At 42.1% G+C, this 20,741-nt stretch overlaps 1 protein-coding gene across 1 annotated transcript; it reads right to left on the reverse strand.

The window, feature by feature from the left end:
• Nucleotides 1-78: 78 nt before the first annotated feature.
• On the reverse strand, nucleotides 79-20,415 carry lifra (LIF receptor subunit alpha a). Its single transcript, XM_080852918.1, has 18 exons — nucleotides 20,267-20,415; nucleotides 15,293-15,430; nucleotides 14,421-14,563; nucleotides 13,137-13,290; nucleotides 12,075-12,350; nucleotides 9,760-9,886; nucleotides 9,376-9,503; nucleotides 9,126-9,271; nucleotides 8,763-8,916; nucleotides 8,606-8,670; nucleotides 7,414-7,636; nucleotides 6,976-7,158; nucleotides 6,762-6,863; nucleotides 6,442-6,591; nucleotides 3,193-3,330; nucleotides 2,997-3,090; nucleotides 2,809-2,875; nucleotides 79-2,580 (listed from the first exon to the last, which is right to left on the reverse strand). The coding sequence occupies exons 2-18, from the start codon at nucleotides 15,357-15,359 to the stop codon at nucleotides 1,951-1,953; spliced, it is 2,847 nt and encodes a 948-aa protein (XP_080709044.1). The 5' UTR covers nucleotides 15,360-15,430; nucleotides 20,267-20,415; the 3' UTR covers nucleotides 79-1,950.
• Nucleotides 20,416-20,741: the final 326 nt, after the last annotated feature.

Genomic DNA, 20,741 nt, shown 5'->3' on the forward strand with positions numbered 1-20,741 from the left:
CTTAAAAGAAGACAACACATTTAAATGGGTATTCAGTGTTTTAATGGTTATATCGTTTATTATAGATTAAGTCATAATATCATGCACAAGCTGTCAATTATTAGTTCAACAGTAGATATTATATAAATATGAATCCACACAGAAGCAATGATTTACAGTTTGTGTTAATTACATCAGCTATACATGCATGTAAAACAGCAAAGAATGCAGCAAATTGTCATCAACAAGATCACGGCTACTGGCAATTTCATGTTCCTTTTGTCATTGTGCACCATTACATCTGCTGACTCTTCATTTTACCCAAGAACTTAATCTTGCATTTACAATTTCAATAACCAAGTGTAACGCTCACTGTCCACTGATGCCAATAAATGTATCTCATGCCTGCAAAAACAGCTGTCTGCACCTCTGACCCTGCCTCCCCCCATTTCACAGTTTAAAAGAAAGACACCTGACTTTCTCACCTCACTCTCTCACACAAACACACACACACACACACACACACACACACACACACACACACACACACACACACACACACACACACACACACACACACACACACACACACACACGCGCGCACGCACGCACGCACGCACGCACACACGCACGCACGTACATACGCACACACACACATTAAAAAAACGGTAACTCATAAGAGCCTACTGTGTGGATATCCTCTAAACAGTTTGTCTTGATGAATGTCTATATAGGATCTAAGTCACAGTAGCACTTACAGCCTCAATACAACAGGCTTAGAACACTAGTCATTTCTAAATACACTCAGTCTCTACAATAGCTGATCTAGTTACATGATGCCCCATTGTCTTTTGCTATTAGATTCTTCACATGCCAGGCAACTCTATGCAAGTTGTCCCATTCTTTAACCTGAGAAATGACCGCGGCACCTTTGTATTGACTCCTAAACAGTAGTTAACGAAAGAAAAAAGTCCTGCCATATTTCATGAAGAGTATCTTCACAGTAGTCTTTTGAAGCATAACCTTATCCATCATGACAAATGGCACCCTCGTAGTGTTGTCCAATACCCTACTGCTAACCACAGCGCTGACGCTGACACAACATCGTGATCTATCAAAACACACAAAGAAAGCTTTCTGAAAGATGCACTACCCTTAACACTGCTGATTGCACAATGTTCATGAGGCAACAACACACCGACAGCTGCAAAGATGGTATCTACAACCTAAGGGTTTGACCTCATCTACTGTGACCAGATCAAATACTTTGTATCACCAATTTGTTCCACAATCTTTGGACCTGTCTATTACAAGTCTTTGGACGTTTTTTCTTCCCAAAACCAATCCCTTTCTTAACACCAGTGGAATCCACAAAGCGGATTGTTTTTGTGTGACTGGTGAAACACAAAAGGACTGTTACAAAAGTGCAATAGCATAACAATTAAAGGCATAATGTGAGATACGGTGTTGAACGGTAAGCTTCCAAGAGTATGACTATTAGAAATTACTGTAGAACACAAAAACGTGTCCAAATGTAGTGTGTTTTCATCTCATACTACAGCATATTTATGTTGAACAAAATATTTGTAGTGTTTTTTTCAGCTTATTAAAATATGAACACTCTCGTTGACAGACACACACACATATTCAGGCTAACACACAGATATTACATAAACAACACTTGATACTTGATTCAAATGTAACACTTAGCATGTCTAAGATGTTTACCAAGAAATGTCTCTATACTTGGCATCCTCTTAGTCCGCAATGTCTTTGTCATCTCAGTAGTACAGGTAGATTCTCATTGAGCTGCTCAAAAACAAAAAACATCTGTGAGTAGTGTATAACATAATTAGTGTTAGTACATGCTTAGGTGAATTTCAAACCCCCAAACAAAGCTCAATGGAACAGCCCTTCAGTCTTTTGGGTCAGAACACTTTGGAAAAACCAGTGTGAAAACGAAAACTGGCTTCAGGGCTTGCCCGACAGGAAGCTCGGAATCCACGTGGTCGAAGACCCAGCGTTCCTGGAGTCCTCTGACGAGACGTCTGGGATCAGAAACTGGGAGGAGTTGACTGAAGTGGGGCTGCCCACCGAACCATCAAAGCCGTTTGCATCTGGGGAGTCCGGCCTCCAGGTGCACTGAGGCTTGTAGCCTCCGAACAAGGCCGGGGAAGGAGCTCCGGCTTTGGGGTGGGCATCTGACTGACCCGACTGCTGCTGCTGCTGCTGCTGCTGCACTACCTGGGCCTGGGGGCGGTACCCCCCTGCGGCCTGAGCTTCCACCTGGGCCGGCACCTCCAGGCCACAGGGGGAGGTCTGGATGCCCGTGTAGGTGACATCGGTGTCGGCCGAGCCCACAGAGCTGGAGGAGGAGTCGGTGGGGAGGCGTGGAGCCTGGCCACTGTCTCCCACCACCTGGTTGTAGTAGCGGAGCAGACCCGGCTCATCTGAGTCCGTGTCGGTGGGCTCGCTGCCCGATTCGTTGTCATCCTCGTCTTCCTCGGACACCGGGACCAGGCCCTCTTTGCTGGAGTCCCACTGTGGGTTCTCCACAATGTGCACCATGCTGTGAGGAGAGGGCTTCACGTCCAGTGTGGCCTGTGAGGGAAATCAAATCATTTTTAAATCAAAAGGAATAGGAATGACTTCAGTCTACATTTTAAACACTTTGAAAAAGACGGTTGCATTGTATTCTGTGTGTGTTCTTTTAATTTATTTCCTTCAAAGAAATATTTTATTAACAAATAAAAAGTTTGATTCGTTTTTAATCTATTTTTAAGTTACTTCATTTAATGCGAAAGAAAGACAAGGCTGAGATGAGCTCACCTGGGATGTGCTCCACTGCCCTGGAAGCTTGGGCTCAGGTATTTCTGGATAGAAGGCCTTCTTCACCCTGTGACAAAGGAGGTCAAATAAATAAACCAACAATCAGGGACACATACTCCACTATACTAACACTCCAACTCATTTTGTTTGAATTCAAGCCAACATGTAGTTTAAGTGATAAGTGGTACCATTGTCTTTTCCTGTAGCACACAGCGGTAACCAGGATGAAAAAGCCACTCATGGCTGCCAGAGCGATAAGTATCTCAAACAGGAGAAGATCAGCTAGAGAATACAGAAAACAAGATGGGGATTTACCCACTCATTCATTCTTCAAATCCTCTCAACAACATGCATCATTATCTGACAAAGCTTATCAAAACGTACTGTAAGGCTCCAACTTAATGGAGACCGTAGAGCCGCCATCCTCCCCTGCTGAGGTGTAGGCCCTGACGGTAAACTTGTATGTGCCAAGTCCAAGCTTCCTGATGGTGTAGTTCCTAACACTGGGATCTGTGATGTTGGCTAGGGAAAGGAGGGAAAAAATGACATTACAATACCTCTAATGATAACACCAAGTCTGAGTGCATGATTGGACATGACTCAGGTGATTTCAAACCAAAAAGAGCAATACGTAAATATTTGTCTCAGCCATTTGGCCAACCTGTTAGCATTAGCATAAGCACCTGTACAGGCATACCCCAGCTTTCTTTGTCTGCTGTTCTCAGCCCCCCATCACAGAGTACCCTCATCAATTGCAAAATTAACACCTGAAGCAATAGCTACCATGTTGTCTGAAGTTGTTTAGTTATCCTTACTCAGTAATCTACAGTTAATTTTGCTGTATTGCTGGGTTGTTTGTGTAACACTTTGCAATATATGTCTTTTTTCCAGAGATGTCCCTTCAGACCGACCAGGGCCCTCATGCCCCCCTCCAGCGCCAAGGCAGACAAGGGCCAGAAGGCGTGTGAAGAAAGCAGTGAAGAGGCAAGCACCCACACCATCGCTGCCTGAAGATGATGTCCCATCAGACCAGCCAGGACACTCATGCCCTCCAGCGCCAAGGCAGAAAAGGGCCAGAAGGAGTGTGAGGACGGCAGTCAAGAGGAAAGCACCCACACCATCGCTGCCTGAAGATGATGTCCCATAAGACCAGCCAGGAACCTCATGTCCTCCAGCGCCAAGGCAGAAAAGGGCCAGAAGGAGTGTGAAGGCAGCAGTCAAAAGAAGTGCACCCAGACCATCCCTGCCTCCTTCAAAGAGGAGCACCCCTGACCCACTGGTGGACAGATGGCATGATGGTGCTGAGGAGGATGTGTGCCCCCCACAGTTTCCATTCTGCCCTAAGAGGACGCCTGGAGCTCAGCTTGATTTCCAGAAGTCATACAGCCCCCTGGAAATCTTCAAGCTGCATTTCACACCCCGTGCCATTCAGACTCTGTGCACCAACACCAATGCATACGCTGCCCGGGAGCTTGCGCAGGGTGCAAAGAGGCGGTGGACAGAAGTGACGACAGATGAGATGTTCCTGAGCCTTGTGTTGTATCTTGGCTAGGTCAGGGTGACTGCTTCAAGGGACCTGTGGAGGAACTTCCCCTTTCCTCCCACTGTCATGCCAGGCTACAGGTATGAGGCCATCACTACATATCTTCACATGAGTGACCCAGCTGCTGATGAGGTGAATGACCAGCTCCGTGGCCAGCCTGGGTTTGATCGCCTTTTCCGCCTGAAGCCTCTTAAGGAAGACATCCTCACGACCTGCAGGGCAAACTACCACCCACACAAGAACCTGGCTGTTGATGAGTGCATGGTAGCCACAAAAGCAAGGATCGGGATGAAACAGTACATGAAGGACAAGCCCACGAAATGGGGTTACAAGCTGTTTGTCCTGGCCGACAGCAAGAGTGGCTACACATGTGACTTCAAGATATACGAGGGAAAGGCAGAGGATCCGAGTGGCAATGGACTGAGCTTCGATGCAGTTGTGAACTTGATCAAGGTGCCCTATCCTGGCACGGGGTACCATGTGTATTTGGACAATTTTTACATCAGAGCCAAGCTTTTCAGTCATCTCCACCAGCTGCGCTTTGGGGCCTGTGGGACCATCAGGGAGAACCGTGTGGGGTTTCCCCGCACAAAAGAGAACGGCTTGGACAAGAAAGCCAACCGAGGGGAAATGCGCTGGATCCGCGAGGGCTCCTGGCTGTATGTGAAGTGGAAGGACACGCGTGACGTTGCCATGTGTTCCACAATCCACAAGGCATTCATAGGGAGTCTGCGCAGGAAGGTGTTTCCTGTAGCTGACCCTTTGAAGGAATATAATAAGTACATGGGGGGGGGGGGGGGGGGGGCGGACCTTTCTGATGCCCTCATCAAGTACTTCTCCGTGACCCGGAAGACAAACCGGTGGTATTTGAAGCTGTTTCTGCACTTTGTAGATATTGCAGTGGTGAACAGCTACATTATCCACAAGGAGATGGCAGAGGCAAAGAATCAAAAGCCCCTCAACCAGAAGAGCTTCAGATTAGCTCTGTTGGAACAGTTGTCTTTAGTTGGGAGAGAGGCTCAACCAGAGCCAGAGCCAGAGCCAGAGCCAGAGCCAGAGCCAGAGCCAGAGCCAGAGCCAGAGCCAGAGCCAGAGCCAGAGCCAGAGCCAGAGCCAGAGCCAGAGCCAGAGCCAGAGCCAGAGCCAGAGCCAGAGCCAGAGCCAGAGCCAGAGCCAGAGCCAGAGCCAGAACGCTACCCAGTACTCATCTGTGCATCAAAGGCAAGGAGAAGATGTGTGCTGTGCAAGCTCTGCACTATGTTCAAATGTTCATGGAGTTCTTGTTCTTGTTCTTGTTTTTGGAGTTTGTATTTTAGGACGCAACTGGCATTCATTACAATGTCATAATGTACTTCTATATGCATTTTGATAGGGTTTGGGTATGTTTTGGCGAGGCTAAAGACCTCTCAAGAAAATGCAATACAATACAAAATATTGCACTGAAATTAATTCCTGATGGTTTGCTGAAGTACAGAAGGCAATTAAAAGTTTGAATGCTAGAAAAACTGTGATTTTTGTGTTTTTTGGATTTTGGTTTTTGGAGAGGTCATAAGACACTTGGAGACGTCTGAGGACACCATATGGAAACAGATGTGTAACACTTGTACACTTTTGACTATCTGCTTGAAATTTGTTACACACACTGTCAAGATGTTGTTGAATCAGGAAACATAGGTTTAAGTTCCCGCTGATATTCAAAACCCTGTTTTATACTGAAGCAAAAAAATTAAAACAATAGACGTTTTTTTTTTTTTTCTGACCAACCATTACTTTTGCTGCTCTAAAATGTAAACTTAAATGACATAATAAAGCACTTTAACTAATTGCAGCTGATGACCCAAGTGTTTTCTTTAATTTAAGCCATGAATGGTTATTATGTGTAGAACAATAGTTATTCAAATTTTAAATGAAACTGTGCAAAACACGCTGAAATTGTAAAAAAAAAAAATACCCTGCTGGGGAGAGGGGTTAAGAAAGCAGTAACTGCACAAGCCATCTTTTCTGTATGAGCGCTTGTTTTGGTCATGGTCCAATCTCTGAAGAAAAGCATACAACCGTTCTGAGATTTTTATCACTGGGTTTCTTCTTACCTAAGAGGGTGTTTTTGGAGATATTGGCAAGATAAACATTGTATCCCTGTACAAATCCCCTCTGGCTTGGCAGCGGGATCTCCTGCCAGGAGAGCAACACGCTGGATTCGTACTGACTTGCCTCCAGGGATGGAACAGGTTCAGCAGGAACTATAAGAAAAATAACATAAGTGAGTCATACAACCCCAAACCACAAATCTTGGTTCCCAACACACGAGGATGGCAGGAATAGGAGTGGGTGCCTCGAGGATCATAATGAGACTGTGGGTTGGCTATGGGGCAGTTGCTTGTCTGGGTAGTAATGTCTCCGTAGTTCTTACCCATTTCCTCAAGATAGCCATGCCTTCTCTCCACCAACTGTGGAGCCTCATCAGAGAGGGCATACACAGAGATGGTGTATCTCACTCCTGCCTCAAGTTCACCTGAGAGGGAGAGAGAGATAAAGGGTACGTGTGTGAGACTTTATATAAGAAACCACTCATGGCAGTGAGATTTCTGAAAATAACCACGGGTGGCCTGCTGCTTAAGACTCACTTGACTCAATCCTGGCACTCGTAGTACCTTCTGGAACTTTCAGCCAGTCCACACTACAGTACTGACCGCAGGAGGTGTTGAACCATTCGACCGCATACCCACGACTTGCGTTGGCTGAGGCAAGCCAGGACATGTTAAAACCTCCATCACTACCTGAGATCTCAGACAGTGTGACATCGACATCTGAAGGAAACAAGAGGCGTGTGTTGTGGTAACCATTCAGGTACTGTTGATGTGCTTAACTGCCAACTCAGGGGTTATAATTTCAGTTTCATGCACAATTGCTTTCCACAGATTCAGAAAAAAACAGGTTTGTTTCTTATGTATTGTTGATATTTCAGCATAGGTGTGGTATCATTTGAGCAACACCAGCAGTTCAACAGCTTGCAGAAAAAAGGAGCAGTATCTTTAAGAGGAGACCAGGAGATATTTTCCTACCTGCTAAGTATTTGGGGACCAGAAGTTGCGAGGTATGAGAAGCCCATTTGGAGTTGCGGGCGAGGAGCGTGGCAAACGGTTGGCTGGTGTTGTCCTGCAGGCTGAGGGGAACACTGAGCTGGCTCGCTGGCACTTCCAGGCGCTGCACCCCTTCATCTGACGCACTTCCTTGAGTAATGTTGTAACGAATGAAGTCGCCGTGGATCTCGGTCTTAGAAAGAGGCTTTGGGGATGAAATGTTGAAAAGTTACATACTGCCTTTGAATGTTTAGCCATTTGATGTTGTAAGCTTGAACAATGAGTTGGATACTTGTGGATTCCTGATTGTGCTCTAATTGATAAAAAAAAATCATTGGGCCTCATCCAGGAAGCATTATACATTCTTCTTATTCCTCTTATTTTAGTTGGTATCCACGGTTTGTTCTTATTTTGTTAGTACCCATTGATTTCTGCGATTCACCAATGGCTTCTTATTTTTGCTCTTAAGTGGTTTAGTAGTTGAAAGCACTCTTACCAGGGTATGAAAACATCTCATCTCCACAGTACACAAATTGTAAGTCCAACACAAGGAAACACAAGTTTTAAATTTGAGAAACATAAAAAACTAACGCATGAATATGATATAATCAAATTTAGATTATTATATGTTTTAGAGTAATTATAAAGATTGGATTATTACATTTTGTGGGCTAAAGAAATACTTTTGGTCCATTGATCTGAATTAAGTCTATAAACCCCCTTTGATATTGCGTGCATTCAATTTTATAATGGCTTACATACTGCTATTTAATGCTTTGGCCATCCAGGTCTTACACAGAGAATGTGTTCTCTAAGTCTTGGGCATGTGCCAGAGTATTTGCAGACTACACAACACCTGCCCATATACTGTATAGCGTTTCAGTGGCATTACCTATGCTAGTAACAAACAATCAGCAACGAGCCTCAAAGGTATGATCAAGTGGGATTCATCATTCGGCATAATAGGCTAAGAGCAGACTTGAATGGTTAAAAACGTTTGGTGCACTTGGAGTTGACTTCTCTTAACAGAAAATGATGAGAAAATATAAGAGAAATTTAAGAGAATGTTGCTGCATGAGGCCCATGTCTATCGTGTATTGTGAATTCATTCTGTGTCAAGACTGACGATTCTGTATTTAACTGAGAGGACAGTGATTACAGACTAACTCCTTACTTTCCATAGGACTCGACCGGATTTGTCACTCCCCATCCATATCCACATATCTGGTGTCTCCGGCCCTGTAAGTGAAAGCACAATGCTTTTAGTACGCACTGTCTTAGTAATCTGAAACCCACAGAAAATCAACCACATCTAATACCACACAACTCACTGTCCATTTTGGTCCGGAAGCTGCTCTCTAAACTCCAGTCGCCCCACTTCCAGAAATTGTTTTTGGATCCACAGCGGACAAGTGCCCTGTAGGTCTCATAGGGCCACAAGTCCTCCAGTAAGACCAGGGACAGTCCTGCTCCTGAGTAGTTACGCTGCGTGGTAAGGGAACAGGAAAGAGTAGTGTTAGTAAGTAGTATCTCCCAGGATCAACTTACCATAGACATTTAAGCTTTTCAAGCTTTATTGTGTTCATACTGGTTTAGAAAGCTAATAGAAGCAAAGCAAAGAAGATGAATCAAATCACATACATCTCTGTGTGACAAATGAGGAAGACAGCAAATAGTTAGATTTGCCAACTTACTGTGACTGAGATTCCATTAGACACAACATTGACCTGGCATATCAAGGGAAAAGCCTCGTATCCCTGATATCGCCAAGACCACTGTAAAGTGGCATTCCGAGGATTTCTCACCAAGACTTTTAAATTCTCAGGAGCCACAGGACGCACTGCAAGAGACATTAAATTGAGTTGAATTGAATTGATTCACCCCATTTCATTTCTATCTTAATTCTTATATGCCCACAGATGTAATGATTGCTGTAAACTGTACCTCTCTGGCTGAGTGGTGCTGAGTCTCTGATCTCTCTCATTCCTAAGGGGTTTTTGGCAACGAGGGTCCAGTTACTCTCCCACTGCTCCCAGCTGCATTTCTTGGCTTTCTTGACAATTTTACAAGCTCTGAAAGAAATACAGACCAAAACCCATGAATAAACAACCTAGAGGATTATCCGAAATGCAGTGTGAACATATGACCACGTTTACATATTCACAGAGAAAACCATTACATTAATTCTACCTTGCCGAGTTTGTATTTAGACACTATTCAAATATACATAACTAACACTTTTTTAAATGAAAGAGTTCAGGTTGGTTCTCTCTAGAAGAAATGGCTTAACTGATGACCATAAGAGGAGTGTCGAGGAAATTCCCAAACCTTCCGTTCAGGGTGTAGCGTGTGTCCCGTCTGCCCCTCAGGTGAGTAGAGCGGCCTTCCTTCCACTGACACACCGCAGAGACCAGGTCCTGCGTTTCACAGATCAGGTCCTCATCACCAGGTGGGTCTGCACAAAGTTACATATCCAAATATTAAGAAAGACTCCCAAAAACATGTGATGTTATAGTAACCGTGATCAGGTTGTAGGCCTTCTCACTCCATAGTGGAGCATAGGCCATTGATAGCAAGTTTCCACCGGATTTTGTATCCACTTGTTCTTGATGTTTCAATTTTCCAGTAAATCCACTGAGCAAGGGATTGACCCACCCAGCTGGTAGCACCTGGTATTCCCAGTTGGTCTCCCATCCAAGTAACTAGGCCCAGCACTACTAAACTTCTGAGATCGTCCGAGATCGGGCATGTTCAGTGTGGTTTTGCTTTAAGCCAACCGTGGTCAGGTAAACATGCATAAACAGACCACTGCTGGCAGCCATCCTTTTACAAAAACAACCCAAAAATAAGAATCCTACCCCAGTGGCTCTGACTGCCTATAGCCTATATGGGCCGTTCTACCGAATTCGTGTAATATGCAGTCCCTCAACAATAAAAACTATTTACAAAACAATTAGGTATTTAGGCATAGATATTTAATTAGAAAATGTTATGGTCTATATAAACCCAATGCATTACATGAGATAGTGATAAGCTAAATATATACAAAATCATCATTTATAGGGTACTTTCTATTGGGAAGTAGCTGTCCCCAACCCTGACATCTAAATTTCATTGCCTTTAAATAACACTTTTCAATTTTTTTAGATTTTTAACAATGATTTAATTTCAAAGATCTTTATGATAGGGTTTAAACAGAACTTGGAATATTTAGATTTATTGTGGGTTTAATTTTTAAATCAATTTTCTATACTCAAAAAATCATGTCCCTAGTTTTCATGTCACTACCGAAACACAAGAGTTTTAGTCCATTGACTGAGCCTGTGTTTTAGCCACGACTCTACATTTTTGACCATGCAGTGACACTGCATCTCTGTCCCTCATGGTTGAATGGTAAGTAGCTAAATCCCATAGTTTTTATATAAATGTGTTCCAAAGTCTGAAAATCGACATGTAACCTTAAGAATTGTCACTACCGAAACGCATGTTTTCTTCAATTAAGTAAACCTTTTGGGGTTTCATGGAAAATCTTATGTTTGTATGTGTGTTCACCTCTTCAAAGATGTGTTTGAAAGCCGTGTGCTTGCTAGAATTCTTTATTTATGCTTAAAATTAGCTAGAATTGTCACTACCGAAACAGTCACTACCGAAACATATGGTAGTGACCTGATGATTTCAGTAGTGACAAAATGAAATGGTAAGTAGTTCAATCCGATAATTTTTTTAATAAATGTGTTGTGTGGACTAAAGGGCGGCCCAGAGCACCTTTTGGAAGATTTTGGGAGAGAAATGAACATCTATCCTACAGTGCAGTCACTACCGAAACACTGGATGTCACTACCGAAACAGTGCAGCACTACCGAAACACAGGATGTTTTGTAAAAAATTAAGTATATTGAGTAATCAACTAAAATGTTATGATACTGATTGGATTAATGTATGTTCAATTTCATCAATCAACAACTCTGGAATCAATATGATCAGCATTTTGCATTTTACAAAGAAATATTGCACTTAGATTTTGATGAATTGTATAAATTGAACTTGAAAATTTGGTAAAAAATTCATTTTTATGGATTTCATTGTGAAAACCTTCAAGAAATATTTGTAAAAATACTCTTCAGAGAAGGGAAGGAAACACAATCTGAACAGGTCAATAATAATACTTTTTTACTATAGTACATGTGATGTTTCGGTAGTGACAATTTTTGGAAGAGGAAAAAGATTCCAACACATTCTGAAAATACAATATAAAAATGGACTGTTCTTTTACTAGATAAGTGTACTTTAGATATGGTACAATATACATACGGACAAAGTTTTGGGAATAAAACATAAAAAAAATCAAAATATTTCCGACCTGACTTTGCACCAATTCGGTAGAATGGCCCATATATGGCATTTGTGACATTGATGATAGAAAGCAGATTTTCAGCATTTCAGTTTCACTGAGATATGACGTGTGTCTGGGAACGCTCTTAGCTTGAGACTTAAAATAAAGGGCTACAGGATAGGTGTATATCATTGACTGGTAAACACCAGGGAATACAGACAAAACAACTCCAATCCATGTTTGGTCTTTGAAATCCTAGATAGGCAAAATGACTTATCGCAGTCCCCCTCAAAAGGTAAAATATGCTTACATCCAACAAATATGACAGCACCGACCACAGTGACATTTGTTTCAGCGAGGCAGAAGACGTTTGTCCCAGAGGCGTTGGAGGGCGGCTGAAGGGTCTGAGTGACCGCGTATGACCTCCTGCTCAGCCTGACCTCCTTCATGACACTCTTCATGTATAGGATCTCCTGCAGAACCTGCCCTTCACCCAGGATACAGCAGAAGGTGGTGTTGGTTCCAGCGAGGACCACCTTGTCCGCTGGATACATCTGGGCCCCTGTGTTCTCTGGGAGGTCACTCCCTAAAAAGAAAAAATTGATTTTTGCATTTGTACACACTGGCAGACAGGCGGGTCAGGATCCTGTGCTTAGTGATAAATGCTAAAGGACTATTTAAGCAATATAACACGAGTGGGAGTGGGGTAGGTAAGGGATAATCCCACGGGTGGTGTTCGGCCGTAGCCATCGAGGCCGAAGGCCGAGTGGCGTAGGCAACAACACCTGTGGGATTATCCCTTACCTACCCCACTCCCACGAGTGCTATATTGCTTTTATAAAACAGTTCTACTGTCAACAAATTTACATTTCAACACAAAGTTATTGATTAAAAATGGTTTATTTCGCCATTGTTTCTCCGCAACAAAAAATAGTTCCATTGTCAACGTCTTGGTTTGGAATTTTGAAAACTTTGAATTAACGGTTATCATCAATGCGAATGTTTCATCGCGGAGTAATTTATTTTTAGCTGTGAAAAGTCCCGTAACTGTAGGTATGTTGACGAATAACCTATAGCATGGAACGGCTCTCGTCCAATCAGAAACAGCTAAATTACGCGCTAGAACCCAATTGTTTTATAATTCAATATATTTTTTAAATGTGATGTATCTTTTTATTTTTTTTTATATTTTTGTAAAGCATAGAAGGACAACCGGAGGCAACATCACACTACAGACTACTATCAAAATACTTTTATAGCATTGATTTATCTTTCATTGGACTACATTCAGTTCAAATTTAAGTTTCACATCATTATTTTTCATCTATGGGAATATATGGGAAATTCTTGGAAAGTGCTTTCTGATGTCTACCCTTAGTGGTCTCATAAGGGCTCCACTCGCTGACTCGTAGTAGGTTTCGGGAGCGGATCCTGACCGAATGGGAGGTGCATTCTAGAGGCACCGTGGAGGTCCAGTTCCAGTGGCAATCCCCAGCGTTTTTCTCAGTACTCAGCTCCACTGTCTCCTGTGAAAACAGCACAGAAAAACATTAGGGGGGGACACACGGAATACCTCAGCAAAAAGGATACATTCCCTGAAAGTCAAAACACAAGTTAAATCAGTGGTTGTGCAGCTAGCTCCTTCATTCAATTCAATTCATTTTTTTTTTTATAGAGGTCTGAACCCCCCTGGAGCAAGCACAAAGGCGACAGGAGCAGGGAAACTCCCTTTTAACAGGAGGAAACCCTCAGCAGAACCTCAGTTGATGAACACGAGGGGGGGAGATCATCTGCTTGGAGCCGCTGGGTAGAGAGGTTGCGATAGAAACATGAGATGGTATATACATGATGCACACAAAATGAATATTGGATAAGATGGGGAGAGAGAGTTTAAGTATTGAAGATCAGCTACAATGTAGAACCACAAAAATATGAAAAATACGAGTTATTCAAATATACGTGTAGCTTACTAGTTGATACACACAAGCACAAGATGACCTATAGAAACTCCAGGTTTGGCTTTGGCCTTTTTCCCACCACTAAGCTGGGGAGGTGCTTGGGTGCTTACCACCTCAAGAGATTCATGACAGACAAAGGAATGTATGATGGAGGGGCGGAAAACATTCTTGACATTAGCCCGCGGCACAACTGAAGCTGAGTGACATGTACAGTGCAAACCTGCTCTTTTTTTTTTTTACACCCGTTAATTATGACATTGTCAACCCACTGCTTGTCATCCGTTAAAACACAAACAAAGGAGTGGTGGAAAGAAATCTGTTTCGAAACCTATTAGGTGTGGCAGGGCGGGCACATCTAGGATGGATGCACCTTTGCAAGGTGGCTCTGTGTGTCAAGTGGCACCTTATCATAAATAGACACACAAGAAGAGCAGACCAAACAGCCTGGTTCAGAGAGTTCAGCAACCTGTTTGCCTCAGCTTAGCAACCATGTTCTGGCAACAGCACCTAACATACAATTAATAGTTAACCATACCACTAACCCACTTGACCCACTGAAAAAATAAATCCTAGCATATAGTTCTGCTAATTACTTTCTAGAGCTATTGTAAGTTATATTACATACCTTGGTGAAGTTTTCATTATATGAATGTATACAAAGGGACACATTTAAAATTATTTCCTTTTCCAATACTTACATTAAATGCAATGTCCATGAACTCAGTGCGGTAGATCTCAATGTCGAAGACAGACCCAAGGTTACAATGCCACGTGACAGACAACCTCTGAGCTGCAAAGTCTTTATCTAGCCTGATCTGTTGAGGGACATCAAGTGGGGAATCTGAAAGGACAAATCAAATTAAATAAACATGTGGCCTTTTTCTCCCCCTCTGTTACAATCTGTTCTGTGCTTAATGTATGTCAAACTAGGCTCTTGACTCCAATTTCACACAATGTTGTGGATCATAGTTTTTGAAGAATATTAGTGGATTTTCTATATTATTTTAATAGTTGCAACTCAGATGAATCACCCTGAATCACAAAATGGTCTAGTGACAAAACTACCCAAAGATAAAATATCTATTGTCCACACTCCTGTGGATAGTCTTTTATTTAATTTTATGTTCATTCTGTAGTCCTTTAAATAGTTGCATTGTTCTACTAGTAAGCATGCTGTGAGCATCATGTTGCTGAGACATTGTTGTTCTACTGAACACTTTGCCTAAGTTGTCATTTAGATTAAGTGGATTCCTTCCGACAGTCGTTTCTTGTCCACTCTGTCACTACATCCAGCTAACTCGGGTTGAATCAATAAATACTGAGTTGGCGCTCCCATGGAAGTCTCCATAAAAATACCACTTTCTGTCTTTCATTTTGTTGCTCTGCCTGACAATTCAACTAATCAAGAAGTGAGCTATACTTATACATATTTAAATCAGTATTGCACAGCAATATTTACAGTTTAACAGATTGATAGGCATTTACAACATTGGAACAAAACTAAATACATAAACACACAACTGATATTATAACACTGGCTTACACTTACTGGTTATTCATTATTACTTACCGTCTTGACACAGACTAGGACTGACTGTGAAGATCAGACACAGGACGCAGAGCAGCGTGGAATACATGCTGGAAAGCTTGTTTAGGTGACGGTTAAAAAGCAGCAGCAGAGATTTTCCCCCGTAAGAACGGTTTCCTCCTATGGAAAAAAATAGAATGAATCATGAAAGGACAGATCATGAGAAAGTGACGAACGCACACAGGTCTGCCACGAGCATCTAATTTAACTGGGTTGGGCTTCAGTGTGTCTATGTGTCCACTGCTTGTGAGGAGGAAAAGCGGAAAAAAACAATCCTTGATCAGTTGCTTTACTATAACTTGCTTCTTGACCAGCCTATTTCAAACAATCCTCCACTCCCAGGGTCAAGCTGTGACTTCAAGCACTGTTAGGGTCCTTCTGTAAGTCACCTATGCAAAAGAGTATGCATCAATTTAGTAGCTGATAAGTTGAGGCCAAGCTGCCTTCAGGCCAGTTCCAGCATGTCAACATCATAGTTGCGCTTCACTGAAAACACCCACAGTCCTGATACCAAGCCTGACTGCAAAAATGTAGTTGGGGGGGTGCAAATAATTTAGTTGCTGTAGCTGTTTAATAACTACTTAGTCATGTCTCATTGCAATCTTATATTTAATTTTCCAGAATTGCAACAGTCCATTTACTGTGTGACTTTTGTTTTAAAGACAAATCAATATGTAAGGCATGTGCAAACTGTTCCTGAAGCTCTTACAAAAACAACAGATGGAGACACACACCATGTGCAGGGGATGAGTTATTTCCCAGCATTTCAGTCCAGCAGGTTACTTTGAGTCATGAAAATTGAAGATGAAAGAAGATACTCTAAACTTCTGTCTCCTATTTTATTAAAGCCTTTAAAACATCACTCAAGAGATTCCTTCAACGGAAGAGGACAAAATTAGTTGGGGTTTCAGTAAATGAAAAAAATTCAAGAATTCGACTGAAACATGACGGGGTTGTATACAGTGCCTTGCATAAGTATTCACCCCCTTGGATGTTTTACCCTTTTATTGCTTTTATAAATCATAAGTCATGGTCAATATAAGTTGGCTTTTTGGACAGAAAAAAATCAAAAAAAGTGTCAAAGTGAAAACAGATTTCTACCCAGTTATATCAATTAAATAAAAATATGTATCTAAAATAAGTGATTGCACAAGTATTCAAACCCTTTAAATAGACTGACCGAATTCAACAGAGGTCCAGCCAATTGGTGTCAGAAGTCTCACAATTAGTGAAATGGGGATCAGTATGCGGTGGATGTGTCTCAAGTGACAAAGACACCGGTGTCTGGAAAGTCCATTCACTGGTCAGTATTCAGTAATCAGTATTCATGGCTATTGTTACAACATGAAGCCCAAAGATCACTCCAAGCAACTCAGAGAAAAGGTTGTTGAAAAGTATAAGTCAGGGGAACGATACAAAAAAATGTCCAAGGCACTTAACATCCCCTGAAATTTTGTTAAATCCATCATCAAGAAATTGATGGATTATGGCACATGTGTAAATCTGCCTAGATCAGGCCGTCCTCACAAACTGAGTGACAGTGCAAGAAGGAGACTAGAAAGAGAGGCCACCACGAGACCTATCACTACTCTGAAGGAGTTTCAAGCTTCAGCAGCTGAGATTGGAGAAACTCTGCATACAACAATGCCCGGGTTCTTGACCAATCAAAGCTTTATGGAAGAGAGCCACTGTTAAAAAAACTCATAATAAGTATCGACTTCAGTTCGCCAAAAGGCATGTGGGAGTCTCCATGGTCAATTGGAAAAAGGTTCTGTGGTCTGATGAGACCAAAGTTGAGCTTTTTTTCAAAAGTGACTCTCTTCCATGAAGCTTTGATTGGTGAAGAGCCCATGCTTTTTTGTGATTTTTTTTTTGCCCAAAAAGCCAACTTATATTGACCATGACTGATTTATAAAAGCAATAAAAGGGAAAAACATCCAAGGGGGTGAAAACTTATGCAAGGCACTATATCTGGGGCATTAGGCAGGGGGTGTAAAGCAGGAAATAGGAAGAAACCACACTAGCAGCAGGGAGGAAAGGAAATTCTCAGGGAGTACTAAGGTAAGGATACTGCTGTCCGGAACACACAGCGTGATTCAAACCTCTGTCAGAGAACTGAAAAAACAACACACATTTCCTCGGAACAGTAACCCTGTATTCAAAGTCCTTTAGGGGGAAAGAAAGAAAGTTATAAAGAAAGGGAAAGGCCCTAAAAGTTCACTTTCACTTTTAGGCTGAGATAGGGCCAGAACAGTCAAGTTTTCATGCATACCTCTCGAACACGCCTAAACCTGACACATAAGGTTTGTTATTATTTTGCTTGATTACTGAAGGCCACAGTTAGGACAGCTAGTACTCTTCTGGCAACAACTGATGTTGACACTTTTGAGCAAGGCTTATGTTGATATCCTTTCAGACCTTCACTTCTACATTTACAGATGATTAGGTTTATTATCCCCACAACTGTTAAAGGGAGCAATGCACTACTTATTTATCAGACATGAGACACAGTTATTCCTATAAACACAGCCTACTCTTAGGCCTACATGTGTACACCTAAATGGCATCTGGTGCTCTTGACAGTTCCTTTCCATCTGACACTACCCAACCCTAACCCAAAGTTACTGCGGAATGAAGACCTCATAAAAAAATATGGTCCAGTATGGTCAATTGATTGTGGGTCTGAAAGACTGCATTTCGCTCCGACTCTGGTCATTCTATGACCTCCCAAGACAGGCAGTGAAGCAGATTTTTTAACTTTCCATCCTGCCCAGCCCGCTGTTCTTCATGCAGAGAGAACAAGGCTGCAATTTTCCTCTCTGCGTCCCCTTGGCTTCAGAAAAGTCACAGCAGAGTGTAGTTTTTGAAATGAATAGTGTGTATGTGCACGTCTGTGTGCGTATGTGTTCGAGTGTGTGTGTGAGTGCCTGTTGAAAAACAGAAATGGCCACATGTTCTACAAGCCTTGGAGTTGTGACAGCAGATAGAATATCCAACAGTCTAAATAGTGCTGCAGCTTTGAATTAATCGGCCATTTTGAGTGCACCTGTTGTTTGAGTTATTCAACAGTGTGTGAGCAGTGCTCACTTGTACAAGTGCACATTCACACAAAAGCCTCAGGAGAAACCGACAAAACATTCAAACCCCAGCCTTCCGATAAAAAGCTTGATTTTCTTTTCCCCATGGACTCCTCCTTGGCCTCACAACCAAGTGAGGTTTTTGAAGGGAACTTGAGTTTAGTAATTTGAACATTCATCTGTGTACACACTGCATGTCTGCATATTCACATGTGTTTTAAGCCAGTTGCTCATCTGCAAACATTTGTGTGTGTGTGTGTGTGTGTGTGTGTGTGTGTGTGTGTGTGTGTGTGTGTGTGTGTGTTTCTGTTTGAGGGGAGAGGATGAACTGAGAGTAGTAAAAATGGCATTTCAGGAGAGCCACTGTGTCCCTCTCTGCAGTCATTAAATATTTACCTGGTAGCTGTCCATTTACGGCAATGAACACAAGATTCATAGTCAATAATTTACTCAGGGTAAATTTACATTAGAAAATTGAGTGGGATATTCTTGCACTTTTCTACATTTTGAGTGACTCATTACTTTTCAGTCTCATTTTTGGGGAACACAATTTGCACACAGGATTACACTGTGGTCTATCTGGCTGAAAGATTCACCATGAGAATTCCAGATGAACACGGTCCAACTCAACTGTAGCAGCTGCTAGGGTACCGCAGCTACAATAGACCAAACAGATGTCCAATAATATTCAATTGCAGGTCTGACATATCACCTTTTCAATCATAAACTTTATTCAAGACCCAGTGTCAACAAATTCAGTCTTTTTCAGACTTCTGTTCAATGGTTTTAATCCAAGCACCAGATTTCAAGATCAAATAGCGTACATTTTGAGCCTGAGTAAAAGTGAAAGAGAAAAGTCAGAAAAGCACAGCTATCTGGCCAAAAAAAAAATAGAAAAAGGCAGGAGTACGTTGTTTTTTACTTCTTTAAAATGTCAAGATGTTCTGCTGAAGAACTAAAAGCTAAGGAGACAATAAAATTCATGATATGCTTTTAGAAAAGAAAAAGAGTCCGAACCTCTCCATGAGAATCTAACTAACAGCCTTTCAGGTAGTAGGTAGGCCTAACTGCCACAGTTGTCATTTACAGATTCAATCTATTCTCTGCACTCTAGTGCATCACACTGAAAAAAACATGAATGCTCAAAGAGTTGCGAAGGTATTTAGATGGACATTTTTAATTGTCCATCTTATTTCACGTAGCTCTCCAAAGGGTTTCAGTGTACCGTCCTTCTAAGACATTGTATAATTACAGACAACATATTGGAACCGATTTCGTAGTAAGTAATAACTGCGTAGTGTTTAGTTTGCATCATTTTATGTAAGCTCTAGCAACTCAATATTCTACTGGGCTATTTTATGAAGCAACAGCCTTCCGATGTCTGTGTATTTTTCGTTTTAAACCATTGTTTTGTGCTTCACAGAATAACACCCCCAAACATGTTTGCTGCTAGCTAACCATGATGAAGGTGTAACCTGGTGTAACTGAGCCGATGAACACATGAACAGTCATGTCCAGCTCCCAACAACATCAAGCACGCAGTATAGGATATCCTACTCAATGTAAGAACGCAACATTGCTTTCCCACAACTAGCTACTCAACTGTTCACGTTTCAGGTTTATGTGCTGTGGTAATATTGGCCAAAAATATTGACTGATAAAAATAAATAATTTCAGTTCTTGCTAATGATTAGCCAGCTTGCTACCAATCACTACATTGACGCAACAGTAGCGAAATGTTACAATGGATGTACTGTTATGTAGCAAATCTGCTAGGCTATCTTGCTTGCTGATCATCACTCCCTACGAGTGGGCTAAGTGGCTAACGTTAGCAGGCTATTTCATGGCTTCATAAACTAGCGACAAGCTTCGTGCTTACCTGTTAGTATGATCGTGAGTATCCGTATGCCAAGATTTATGACCGAATGTCATCAACATAGTATGTTTTAGGTATCCGAGATGGATTAACTAAGCTGTATTTTCCAGTTGCGCACATGATACGCTCAAACAACACTTCAGTCCCTCTAACAGAATTCCCAGAACTGGGAGCATAGGAAGAGCAGGCGGAGTGGAGGGTGGGACTGAGCTCCGACGCGTTTTGGCTTCCAGTAAAATGAGCCAACTGGTATTAGCCAGTATAAAATAAAATTATATCCCGTTATCCCATGCTAGGTCCGTGGACCATAATTGGGTATTATATTGGATAAAGAGTAGCATGTTGTTGAAGCGTCTGTTTTAAGCGGTATACAGAGTCTCGGCTAAATTACTTTAATTTCAGATCTTTTTTTGCCAGTTAGGCCCACAGTCATAAAGTATCAGGCGGCATAGCCTATGGCGAATGCGTAGGACTTTGC

The sequence above is a fragment of the Sprattus sprattus genome (genome assembly GCF_963457725.1).
Source record: "Sprattus sprattus genome assembly, chromosome: 15".
Taxonomy (NCBI): domain Eukaryota; kingdom Metazoa; phylum Chordata; class Actinopteri; order Clupeiformes; family Clupeidae; genus Sprattus; species Sprattus sprattus.

Bases quoted from the DNA above. Each gene is read 5' to 3' on its own strand.
- lifra (XM_080852918.1), bottom strand. From the start codon at position 15,359: ATGTATTCCACGCTGCTCTGCGTCCTGTGTCTGATCTTCACAGTCAGT. The intron at 14,564-15,292 runs GTAAGTAATAAT...TTGTCCTTTCAG, and splicing joins TCCTAGTCTGTGTCAAGACG to ATTCCCCACTTGATGTCCCT. The intron at 8,917-9,125 runs GTAAGTTGGCAA...CTTACCACGCAG, and splicing joins CTAATGGAATCTCAGTCACA to CGTAACTACTCAGGAGCAGG.